Source organism: Rhinolophus ferrumequinum, assembly GCF_004115265.2.
Source record: "Rhinolophus ferrumequinum isolate MPI-CBG mRhiFer1 chromosome 15 unlocalized genomic scaffold, mRhiFer1_v1.p scaffold_54_arrow_ctg1_1, whole genome shotgun sequence".
Taxonomy (NCBI): domain Eukaryota; kingdom Metazoa; phylum Chordata; class Mammalia; order Chiroptera; family Rhinolophidae; genus Rhinolophus; species Rhinolophus ferrumequinum.
The window spans coordinates 5,278,219-5,291,346 of record NW_022680357.1 but is presented as its reverse complement, the minus strand read 5'-3'; the positions used below and the strand labels follow the sequence as shown (position 1 = coordinate 5,291,346).

The 13,128-nt window shown below is 43.3% G+C and overlaps 1 protein-coding gene across 3 annotated transcripts in view; it reads left to right on the top strand.

Moving 5' to 3' along the window:
- The window catches only part of ADCY9 (adenylate cyclase 9), a 125,984-nt gene extending 115,880 nt beyond the window's left edge, over window positions 1–10,104 (top strand). For all 3 annotated transcript variants that reach the window (XM_033101188.1, XM_033101185.1, XM_033101187.1), the window contains exons 9-11: window positions 96–244; window positions 2,840–2,881; window positions 8,065–10,104. In XM_033101188.1, the coding sequence (XP_032957079.1) occupies window positions 96–244; window positions 2,840–2,881; window positions 8,065–9,256 (1,383 nt within the window). In that variant the 3' untranslated portion in view covers window positions 9,257–10,104. The remainder of the gene's footprint in view (window positions 1–95; window positions 245–2,839; window positions 2,882–8,064) is intronic.
- Window positions 10,105–13,128: the final 3,024 nt, after the last annotated feature.

Here is a 13,128-nt window from a genome sequence, read left to right as displayed (position 1 = left end):
ATTTGGTCTCACTGTGCTCGGGTGGCAGGTGGCGAGTGGGCTCACCAGCCGCGGCGGTGGGTGGGTTCCTAACGGAGCGCCTGCCCTTGTTGCAGTTCACGGTGTTCACGGGCTCGGCTGTCCTGATCGCCGTCGTACACTACTGTAACTTCTGCCAGCTCAGCTCCTGGATGCGGTCTTCCTTAGCCACTGTCGTTGGGGCCGGGCCCCTGTTTCTGCTCTACGTCTCACTGTGCCCCGACAGGTACGTAGGCCCCTGCGGTCCCGGGCTGGCCGCCTCTTCCAACGTCGCTTATGTCTCTCTCACTGCATTTTCGCATCAGCACTAATACCTTCTGCTCTAACAGATATTCACTGTCACAGCATGAGATAGCTCTCAACACACATAATGTCAACATGTAATGAAATGCCCAATGAGTAGTATGCAAAAAAAAGAAAAAGATAGTAATTTTAATAACATAACATGCATTTGCATAGAGAAACTCTTGGGTTTCTCTTGTCCCCTGGGGGACAAAATGCAGTTACTTATAATGAAGACGTTTGTATTTAGAATTGTAGGACCAGAAGCCAATTCATAAAAGATGATCACGAAAATGAAGGAATAGAGGTGCAACACAAAAGTAAAATGAGGAAGCGGGTTCTAACCTTATTTGAAGTGGGGTTGATGTACCGAGACAGACTGTGGTTTGCTGAAGTGGAGGAAATGAAGAGGGTGATGGTCTTGCAAGTGACCTGGGCATTATTTATAAATATTGTGTGAAAATAGTCCCTATGTTCTGACATGAAACATTAGAATACTGATGAATCACTGGAAATACATCTCTTAGCTTGAAATCCCCCCTCACATTAAAGAATTACATTCAGTCCCTGGGACTCATATAGCCTTCAAAAGCATATCACTGAAAAGTGCCAAGGATAGAATGGATAGGAAGGGAAGAGGGGTAGGAGCCATGTGGGAGACCCCTGGGGACAAGACCAGTTCTTACTGCTGTGCACAGACTTCTCCTAAATATTGGACTTTTTGTGCAACTGCTTATAAAAACCTGTTACTATTACCACGTACTGAAGGACCACTTATTTATAATCACAGTGGGTTTAGGCTAGCAGGTTATTCAGAGTTACATGGGACATTTATTCAGTGTGCTTTGCAGGACGGCTAATATTCCTGGCTCCCCAGATTATTATGACAACCAGAAACAATCCCAATGTTTCCGAAATGCCCCTCAGGAATGCTATTACTGTTGCTGAGAACCATTTTTAGCAAATTCAAAAGTAGGAAATGATCCAATTTGTCACGGTATCAATATCAAATGAAGTCGTCATAATATGTATCTTTGAGTATGACCAAAGCAGTGGTCGGAAATAGACAAAGTATCCTTCCCCAATTTACTTAATAAAATAGTAACGACATGAAAGATATTCAGGTTCTCTGCAAATTAAGATCAAAAGGGGATATAAAGTAGAACTATCATTCAGTATTTGAAAGGAAACTTTAATGAGTAGTTAAATTACTTTAAGCAAAACAAAGCCTACTTTTTCCTTTCTGAAGATGCAGCTATCTGGAATTATGGTCATTATAAAGCTTTTCCCCAAGAGCCTGAAATTCAGCAATCTGCCTTTTAACCTTTTAGGTCTATCACAAATACCTCATCAGCTATTCACAGTATCATTCAGTCACCGGAGTGGGGCTTTTCCAGTTGGGTCTAGAGTGCCATTGTAACGGGGGACCTCCTTATTACCTCTTTGCCCAGAATTCAAATAGTTGGGGTAGGGCTGTCAGTTAAATCCCCCCTTGTCCTAGTACTTCTCCATACACACAAGTTCCTTTGAGCCTGGTCAGCCCTTTGTCTCTGCTGGGTCTGTCCAGGGTAGGGAGTATGTGGGGTGATGAGCAAAAACTAATCAACTCCTTTAAAGGGGAGGGGACTCTGAGAACTGTGGCAAGCTCTGAGGGGACATAGAGATGTGGATTATAGTGCTGTCACAATTGTGTCTGGACAGGGCGTAACGAGGAAGTGACGTCTTATCATTTGTGTGTTGTGTACCTCTTGCTTTTCTTTCCTTTTCTGTAAAGTCACTTAACACCTCATGTGATCATAAAAGCCACTCTGAGCCCTCACCTGGCCTTTGCTGCCCAGGAGAGCTGCTCACACATGCTGTGCCACATCTGCCTTCGCAATGAGCATGGCTGCTGCATCTTGATGACTAAAAAGGGTCGGGGCATGAGGCGCCCTGGGTGGGAAAGTTCCTGTTGAGTGCAGCACTGGGTGTTGTGGGTGTAATATGACCCCAAAAGAAGCTGCTAAGAGTGTGGAGAGTACCTTCCCTAACACCAAGAGAGAGTTCTTTAATTATGGGTGGTTTTGATGCCCCCAAATTGGAATGTGATGGCCTTGAACACCACCAGTAGCAAAGTCTGGCTTTATGGTAAGATGAAATCTGCCAAGGCCTGTAGCAGTACCTTTCAAAATTGACCCTTGGTCAGTAGGCATTGCTGTTTGAACGTGACCAAAGTTTCTATTCTATAGGGCACCATGGATAAGTCCTCACAGTAAAATGAGTGCCTGAGAGAATTTTCCTGTTTGATTGTGCTCTTTGGCATTGTATCTACTTCCCATAGCTGATGTGAAGGCTTTTAAGCTATATCATTGTTCTTACCTTTTGTGATTCTTAATCAACACACAGTATCAAATAATAGTAAAAAGGTAACTATCATTAACTATCTAAATGGATCTCCACATAAAAAAAGAAAAGTTGTTTATTTAATCTCTTCTCAGACCGCTTTATATAATGCCTTCTTTGCTTTTTATAGTAATATTTTTTTGCATTTTAATTTCAGTTCCATAGTAATGTCACACCTTGACGCAGCACAGAATTTCAGGTAAGCTTTTAACATTGTGCCTATATCTGAATAAATGAGAGTAACTATATTATTACTGTGTATTCCTAAAAACAGCTTCCTAAAATATCTTGAATAAAAAGAACAATATATACATTTTGAAAAGAGTAAGTGGAAAATATCTACTCATTAAAATATCAGATCATAGTTATAATATCTTATTGGGAAAATGAAATGATTGTTAAGACATGTATTAGATTTGGTTTAATTTTATATAAGACTTTTAGCATGTTTCAAAGGAAGTCTCACCAAAGAATAGTACTTATTCCCCAAAATATTTTGAAATAACTGACTAGAAATCTGAAATAATAATAAATGTTAGACCCTGCTTTATTATAAACATCACACTAAATTCTAAATAGTCAAAAATAAAAGTTAAATTATATAAAACTATATAAAAATCTGGAAAAAATAAAATTAAATCCCCAAGCTTCTAAGACAGAAATAACTTTCCAATCTTACAAATAATAATAGAACCACACACAGAGATAAAATTTACAGATTGATTGGTAGGGAGATCAAAGCAGACTGAGAAAAATATTTGTGGGACTGTTGTAAGAAAAGCTAATTAAGTCCTGCATAGGTAAAGGACAAAATAAAACAAAAGATTCACAAGAAGAAATGGAGGTAGTAGTTAAAGATGTTACTACTGAAGTCATTGCACATTAAAATAACTACAAAATTCCTTGTGGTCTTTTAAATTAGATCTTCAAAAAGTTACAATGGGGTTACCCAGGAGAGGGTGTGGCACATTCATAAATTGCTAGTGGTGTTTGATTTTGTTGAGCTGCCAGGCACATACAAAATATGTTTATTTAATCCTCACAATAACCTGACACATAAGCCCTCTGCTCATAAAGAGGGCTGTTCCTCAGTGTCACCACTTTGAAGAAACAGAAAGAAAGGTCCTAACCCAATGAGATGGACTTTGTCCCATTCTCCAGAGTGGAAACTGAAGTTCAGAGAAGTTAGAGAACCTGCCTGTGGTGCCAGGCAGTGTTTAAACCCTGGCCTCTCTCACTACCAGACCACGCTCTTTCTGCCTACCTTGTTACTCCTTAGAATGGTACAGTTGTTTTGGAAAGTAATTTGACAATCTATAAAAAATGTCCATAGCCTTTAAACTAGTAATTCTATTTTTGCTTACCTGCTGAGGAGTTAATTCAGCATATGATAACAGCTGCATGCCCCAAAATATCCATCACAATAATTGATAATCTTGAAAATTCATCAGAATCTTTATTTTCCAGTAAAAAAATCAGTTATGATACATGTACTCAAATATTGCAACTGTTAAAACGCAGCATTATGGGAAACATTTATGGTTTTCATTTTTCATTGTGAAATTGCACATGCTGTGTAGCTACAGGTGGGTAATTTATATAGATAAAAAAATGTAAGATGTGATAGTTATGATTTAGTAATGAGTGATGGATGACATTTTTATGTTTCTGCAATTAAAAAATTAAGTTTATCTGTGGACATTTAGACATTGAAAGGAGAATTAAAGTGACTGTGGAACAAAGGCAGAATGTGAATGTGTTTCTACGTGTGATTACAACTATAGTATTTAAAAGCAAAGCAGCTTTTTTTGACTTTTTATTTATATATAGCATATGCAAAGAAAAGTATTCAGATCATAAGAATACAGTTCAATGAATTTTCACAAGTGATCACACTCATTTAACAACCATGCAGACCAAGAAAAAGAACATTACCAGGACCCCAAAAGCCCCCCTTGTGTCCCCTCCAGGTGATGCCCCCCACACCTGCATCCTAGGCATAGATTTTAAATGGCACTGAAATACACCCAAATGTTAACAAATCCTGTGTTTAGCTGGTTAGGACCATGAGTGATCTTTGTTTTCTGTTTTTCTCTATGTTTCAATCCTTGTTCATGGTAATAAACTATACTGTATTTTACTCTAATTTTCATTCATGATTTGATGTCCAACTATGAAGTCATGAATTTATTCTTCCATTTAGTTACATAAACTCTTCCTTTTGGACCTGGCCTCTGCTATTTGGATTTAGGAATAGGGCCATCACCTTTGTTCTTCTGTAGTAAAATAAGAAAAGCGCGTTACAGATCGGAAGTAATTCTCCCACATGCGTGTTATGGCTCTCTGCTGTTGCAGGGCAGCCCCTGGGTACTAACTGTAACTCTGTGTATGAGGGCTGGTCCTAGAAAGCAGAAAGGTAAAAGCAAACAGTGCAGTCTGTTCCCCTTTCCCTCTCATACCCACTTGTTGCTGCTCTTCTCCTCCTCCATCCAGAGGGGGCTGGCTGGCGTCCGTCTCCAGAGTCAGGCCACACTGCTGGCTTTGGCCATAACACAGCAAGAAAAGCGACAAGAGCAGTAGAACAACTGAGGAAACGCAGACACATCACCCATTTTTACCGCAGGATTGACAATGCCTTGTCGGTCATTAAGGCTTGGTGACATCTGCTCATAAAGAGGGCTGTTCCTCAGTGTCACCACTTTGAAGAAACAGAAAGAAAGGTCCTAACCCAATGAGATGGACTCACACAGAGAAGGCTTATTTTCTCCTGTTCCAGATTCTCTCCCTACTCTAAAGCCAGGCCACAGGCTTGAGGGGCCAGACATAAATCTGCTGTAGTCATCTAAAATAAATAGTTACTTTGTGTAGTACTTGAGATTCATAATATGTACTGCCATTTGTTTAAATGACAGTTGGTGAAATAAATAAGTGAAGCGTGGGTGTCTTACCATAGATACCTTTTGGATTCCTAGTTCACAGGCGCTGAGTCATGGAACCTCTCAGGAATCCCCCAAACTCGCCCAGGTCTGATAAGGTCGCTAGGACGACTCAAGACTCGCACATAGTCACACTCATGGCTATGGTTTATTACAGCAAAAGGACACCCAGCAAAATCAGAGAGAAAAGGCACGTGAGACAGAGTCCAGAAGACACTAGGCGTCAGCTTTGAAGAGCCCTCTCCCAGTGGAGTCGTACAGGACACGCTTAATTCCTCCAGCAATGAGCTGTGACAATGCGTGTGAAATGTCCTCCAGGGAAGCCCTTTAGAGACTCAGCCCAGGGTTTTTATTGGATGATGGACACATAGGCACCCTCTGCCTAGCATGTACCCAAAGTGCAGGCTTTCAGAAGGAAGGCAGGTACTCAGCATAAACTGTGTTGTTTGTGCAGACATTCTAGGCATAGTGAGCCCCTCACCAAGGAATGGTGGGCACCTCCCCACATCCAAGTTGTCTGACACCAGCCTAGGGCACCGTTGGAGCAGGTTTTTCTACAGATGACAGCCTCAGTCCTGCTATGTTTACTCCTTTCTGCACAGCGATATTCCAGCCCCAGCCCGTCTTCAGTTTACATGTTAGGAAACTGAGATCTGGAAAGTACATGATTTGCCCAAGGTTCTAGGATTCTGCAGTGGTCCAGCCAGGACAGAGCCCAGGTGTCATCATTCCAAGGCCAGGGATTTTGTGACACCTTATAGAGGGTCAGTTTCATTATTTTTTAATATCCTTAGGTTACAGGAAACAGTGAAACTCATTAAATACTTTGATTAAAGAACTCAGCTTTTTGTGCCATGGAGCTATCTAAACTGAGGACCTACCCGTTTTATATATAATTATGTTTATATGGTGACCCAGCCCATTGTTATATAAAACCTAGTAGCCCACTCTGTGTACTTTAAAAGTACATCAGGGTACAAAACTTATATGAACAGAACAATCACAGTGTTGTGAACAAATAGAAGAAAGACGAGAAGGAACTTCAACAAACGTTAACAGTGATTGACTCTGGATGGTAGGACAACAGATGAATCTTTTTTTTCCTTTCTATTTTTTTCTCTAAATTTTGTACGATGAGTATGTAGTGTTTTTAAATGAAAAAAAATTTATATTTAAAAAATAAACTTTAGAAAACGATGTGTTCCTTGTGCTAATCTTCAGTCTTCCAGTCACAGCTGTCTCCCCTCAGCTCTGTGGAACCAGAGAACAGCCCCTGAAAGCACGCTTGGCTAGGGAATAGAAATGAGTTCAGCCCTTAGAAGGGCAATTTGGAAATTTCTAGTGGAATTGCAAATGTGCAGTATTTTAAATGACTCAGCAATTGCGCTTCCAGAAGTGTATCCCACAGACAGACTCGTTCCTATGCCCAATGATTCTGCACAGGACTATTGCTGCAACATTGTTCCCAGCCTAAGGCCACCGGGAGACTAGTTGTTACTGTACATCCATATAGTAGAATAATGCACAACGTCAAGAAAATGACATGTTGGTTACCTTGGAGGAAAGACACTAAGTTTCCATTGTTTATACTGGTTGAGGTTCTTGCAGTGTGTTACTCTTAAAAGTACACATTTTATATTCTTTTAAAAAATGTTAAAATTGTCTTAAATGACTCTGACAAAACAGAACTAACCCAGACTGGGGGGAATGCTATTTTGCCAAACGTTTATACAGGTAGAAAGTAGAGAACTTAGAAAAATTCTTTGTAAAATTACACATCTTTTAAAACTAAAGTTGGATTCGGAATCTAAAAAGTAAGTATACCAGAGACTGTTAAATTTCTCGGGTATGATAATCTTGGGTTATGTAGGGAGAGGTCCTTATTTGTAGGCGATATGTACTGAGAGATTCAGGATTGAAGTGTCACGATGTCTGCAGCTTTCAGAATGCTCAGTAAAAATGTGTGTGCACGTGTGGTTCATGCAGGGAGGATGAATGTGTGTGTGTGTGTGTGTGTGTGGACAGAGAGAAACAAATGTTACCAATGTTGAATCCAAGAGAAGGATGTATGAATGTTGGTTTTGCTACAGTCTCTTAACTTCTCTATGGGTTTGAGTTTTTTCAAAATAAAAAGTTGGGTAAAAAGAAAATATACATACTTTTTAAAATCAAGGAGCCAAACTTCTGAAAAATAAAGCAATTACAAAGCACTTATTAAAGAAATCAGTTACAGAAGTTACTCTTTATCTCTCCACATCTTCAGCCAGCCAACTAAACAGAAACAGGTTACTATGCAGCTGCAGGTTGTTGAAGGTTTGAGCTCAACAAAACTTTGTGCAGGATGCTGGTTAGCTGGGATGTTTCAGAACCTGGAAGTACTGAGTAACCTTTTCTTTAAAAGATGCATTTAAGAAGGTACATCCTTTCTCTTCTCTTTCCTCTTCAGTTCCGAGAGGCATCCATGCAATAGTTCACTGCTGCATGAGAGCAAGAAACCAGCCAGCCTGATTGGCCAGGAGGTGATTCTTGTCTTCTTTCTCCTGCTATTGTTGGTCTGGTTCCTGAACCGAGAATTTGAAGTCAGCTACCGCCTTCACTACCACGGGGACGTGGAGGCGGACCTGCACCGCACGAAGATCCAGAGTATGAGGGACCAGGCTGACTGGCTGCTGAGGAATATCATCCCCTACCACGTGGCCGAGCAGCTGAAGGTGTCCCAGACCTACTCCAAGAACCACGACAGTGGGGGCGTCATCTTCGCCAGCATTGTCAACTTCAGCGAGTTCTACGAGGAGAACTACGAGGGCGGCAAGGAGTGCTACCGGGTCCTCAACGAGCTGATCGGGGACTTTGACGAGCTCCTGAGCAAGCCAGACTACAGCAGCATTGAGAAGATCAAGACCATTGGCGCCACGTACATGGCGGCGTCGGGGCTGAACGCCACCCAGTGCCAGGACGGCAGCCACCCGCAGGAGCACCTGCAGATCCTGTTCGAGTTTGCCAAGGAGATGATGCGTGTGGTGGACGACTTCAACAACAACATGCTGTGGTTCAACTTCAAGCTCCGAGTGGGCTTCAACCATGGGCCCCTGACGGCGGGGGTCATCGGCACCACCAAGCTGCTGTACGACATCTGGGGGGACACCGTCAACATTGCCAGCAGGATGGACACCACGGGGGTGGAGTGTCGCATCCAGGTGAGTGAAGAGAGCTACCGCGTCCTCAGCAAGATGGGCTACGACTTTGACTACAGGGGCACGGTGAACGTCAAGGGCAAAGGGCAGATGAAGACCTACCTTTACCCAAAGTGCACGGACAACGGGGTCGTGCCGCAGCACCAGCTGTCTATCTCCCCAGACATCCGGGTCCAGGTGGACGGCAGCATTGGACGCTCTCCCACGGACGAGATTGCCAACCTGGTGCCTTCTGTCCAGAACGCGGACAAGACATCTCTGGGTTCTGAGAACAATGCACAGGCCAAGGACACTCACGTGTCTTCAAAGAGACTGTGGAAAGAGCCTGTCAAAGCCGAAGAACGATGTCGATTTGGCAAAGCCATAGAGAAAAGCGACTGTGAAGAAATGGGGATGGAAGAAGCCAATGAACTCACCAAGCTCAATGTCTCAAAGAGTATGTGACACAGTGCCCGAATGCTGCCCGCGGTGCTCTGCTCCTCGCAACACAATAATATTTGTATTTGGCTGTTATGCGTTCCAGGCACCACAGTTTCCGTCCCTGGATGTGGTGTCATGTGGTCATTGCAGCCCTAACTTCTGTGTGGATCACAGTTATTCAGGGTTCATTTTCATCCATTGCTTTCCTTTTTCTCCCCCCTGGAACCAACCCTCTCCCCTTGGTATAACCGTTTAGCAGCGTGGAGAACAAGTGCCTTCAGGGGCTGGCCATGGCTTTGGAGTCTAGGGACAGAGGCCGCAGGTGGAGATCATGGCATCGGGTGTCGTTGGACTTTGAAAACAAAAACTGTGGTTAAGATATCATTTTTATTGCTTTTTCTCACAAGACACTTTTTTTTGCTAATACAATGTTTCTGGGGTTTGTTTTTTTCTATATACATAGTAGAGTTTTCCAATGACCTGACCTTTCTATGTAAACACATACACGCACACACACTTGCTTTATGAATCTGAGATCAAGTGCCAGTAACTCCCTGAGAGAGGGTGTCAAGTGGGGGTGTGGGCTGAGAACAGCGGTCAGCGGTCAGCCAGGACGGCCTGGTGCCCCTCCCTCCCTGCGCCTTCCAGAGCACCGGGGCCCTTGTGGGCTATGGGTGCCCCACTCCCCACGTGTCCACACACAGGCCAGGATTACAAATGCTAACCAGTAACTAAGCTTGTGAACCCAGGCCTCAGGGATTTAAAAGCTGTTTTCAGTCTGCCCCTGTGCCAAGGGGTCTTCCAGCTGGGAGCGAGGGGTTTGGCTTTGAGTCTGACTCGTCTGAGAGGGAAATGAAAATAAACATCTGAGGGTTGCATTTATTTATTTATTTATTAATCAGGAAATGTGTGTTTCAGGAAGGGGGTGGGGGGAGCTGGGTCATTCTGGTGAAGGGAAATAGGCTCTGGGGGGAGTCGGGGGAAGCAGAGGGCCCACATCAGAGGATGGGAACGTGTCTGTTAGTGCTTTAGCCACTTTGGGGGCCAAGCAGGACCCCAACGGACACGGCCAGTGCTCTGGGTCAGAGAAGCCCTCTGCCACCGTTTTTAAACCGAATGCCGCTCCTTCTGCCCCGCGTGCCGCTGCAGGATTTGGATCCGAACCCTGCTGGGTGTGAAGCAGGAGGTCTGGGCAGAGCACAGGGTGGCAAGCAGTGCCGGCGCTGTCTTGGCCTTGACACATTCAAGAAGTTTCTCCGTCCTTCCCATTCTTGCCCTGCACAGGGCCTGTTTCTGACAGGACTGGACCAGGTGAGCGAATGCCAGCCCTCTTTAAATGGAGTTTTTGCACTGTATGTGGGGACAGAACTGTCTGGATGCAAATAAGGTGTTGAACCATGGGCAGTATAGAAAACCTAGGAAACACTTCTGTGCCCTTCATTGCCAATCCTGCTTATAATTACATTTTGCCACGTGGAGTCTGAAGTTGATGTAGAACTGAACTCAGGCTAGAGTTGCCCTGCCATAGTCCCAGTTATTTTTAAGGTGACGCTGACATACAGCTCATGGGATAATTTGCGGACTAGCTCCTTCTCTGTTTAAGGTCTTCACCGACGTGCCCTGTGCATTTGTTTTTCACTGATAAATCTGTAACTTTCACATCTGCGTTAAGTCCCGTTATCACTCCTCCTGCCCAAATATGTACAGAATCTGCCATTTCCAGCATCATGAAATATTGATTCTGATCAGCCATCTTTCCAGGGGACATGCATGGGACGACCACCTCGCTGTGCAGCCGTAGCCAAGATCTCAACACCCTGGGGAACTGAGAGCATTCTCAGTAACTAAGATACTCCTTCAGGTTCTACTGTCACTTTGTTGTTCTTCCAGTGCCAGAGAAAGGATGGTTGTGACAATACCTCTTGCTTCTAAAGAATGTATTCCTAGAAAATACTGCAGAATTTTTATTTTTATTTTGTCTTGAAAACTCTGCCTGACGCCCACCTGGTCCGTAGGACTGTGGGCGCGTTCGGGGTTTCTGCCATCAGTATTAAGATGTGTGTTGGCGTGTCACCCTGTCCCTTTGCCTTCTTGCTCCGGGCTCTGTAGCTTTGGTGGCACCTAAGGGGCTGGGCAGTTGCCCGTGAGTTACCGGCGTCTCTGCTGTTCCGTTCAAAATGTGCTCAACAAAGTTCGTCTCTGCACACACTTCCTTCCTGCCAAACTCTTCTTTTTCCTTCCCCTCCTACAAAGGGGTTTATGATTCCGGACCCTGGGAACCCAAGAAGCTGCAAACCACAGGGAGAGAATCATGCCATCTGATGGTCTGGTTCAGCATTGTGCAAACTGGAGCCTTTAATGGGCGGCTCACCCAGAGTTCAAAATTGTGTTTAAGAAACGCCCTGAACCTTCCTAACTAACCAGTCCAGATGTGCTCTCTGGTCCTTCCCAGTTCCCCACTCTGAAGTATACCTCAACGCGGAACCACAGAATCTCTGCAATGGAAATGCAGTGCATCTCACCCTGTTGGCATTGAACAGATAGTTGCGGAGGACAGATGGGTTTCTAAGCAGCAGGTTCAAGTGCTACCAACACGACGGATGCATTCTTCAGAGTGGCAATACCTCTTCTGAACTTAGGGCAGGAAGCAATACTTCAGAATTGAATGTGTGTAAATAGTTGCTTTGAGTTGCAATTGCTATTTTCTTGGCCCCAGGTCAGATCAAATTATATATATATGTATAAACAAGCACATAATTTTATTCAATGCAAACAAATGTAGAGCATCAGTTATGAAACCTTTAAGTAGCTTGAAGAGTCGCACAGATTATGCAACACCTGCACACGACTCCGTTAACACTGACTTCACTCGTGGAGATGACACCTGCACATTTGCACATGACATTGAGAGCCAGAGGGCCTCATGCTTCCCGTTACGTGGGCTGTAATAATTTGTAGTTTCCAAAGATCCATCTGCGTTTGCATTTTTAGAGTTTTGAGGTAAGCATTTTTTGGTTGGTTGGTTCAGAAAATCACATCATGTCTAGAATCTGAAATTAATTTAGCAAGAACCAACTGTTTGCATTTTCCAGCTTTCCTTTGCTCTACTCTTTTTAAATTGTTAATTCTAATAATTTCAAAATGCATCCACTGAAGAAATGGACATTAAAATATTCTAAAATCTAAATATTTGATGCCTGGTATTTCCTCATTGAAAAGATGAGTACCACTTCAGAGATTGGGGCACCCCTCGTTTCCTGCAATTTGTGGCTGAAATAGGAAGATTCACTTTTCTTTCGCGTCATGACTTTGAAAACAAGGCAACTAAAAAAAACAAAACCAAAAAAACCCTATTTGTGTATGTGTTTTGGGGGTTTTTATGGACATATTTGCACTAGTTAACTTTGGAGGAGAAGTATTTATGTTTACATGGAACTTAAAAAAAAAGAAAAAGCAGGTTGCAGGACTAGTTTTGCTTGCGTCAACATCCCTGCTAGGTCTTCTAAGTAGTTTTTTCTGCAATATCTTAAGAGAGGAATTGACTGAGAAAATGAAGTTGATTTCCTGAAAAGATGTGCCACGTAGCTTCTCCCTTGCAGAGTTTCTGGGGATGCCCGTATCACAGGGAAGTCACAAAGCCTTTTCAGAATCTGTTTGAAGTCACAGAGCCTCTTCCCAGAAACACAACATGGCCTTTATACATACCCTAGGTTTTCACAACAACTCCAAAGTTGGAGCCAAACTGGATCTGCTGATGTTGAGAGCCTTTTCCAAGAAAGGATTTTTCCTGGTGGGTCCAGTATTTCTGAGCAATCAACACACAGATTATCTTGTAGACTCAGAGAAGGGAGATAAAGGTGTGGGACCGTCCATCCTTGCTCATCAGCTCACATGGA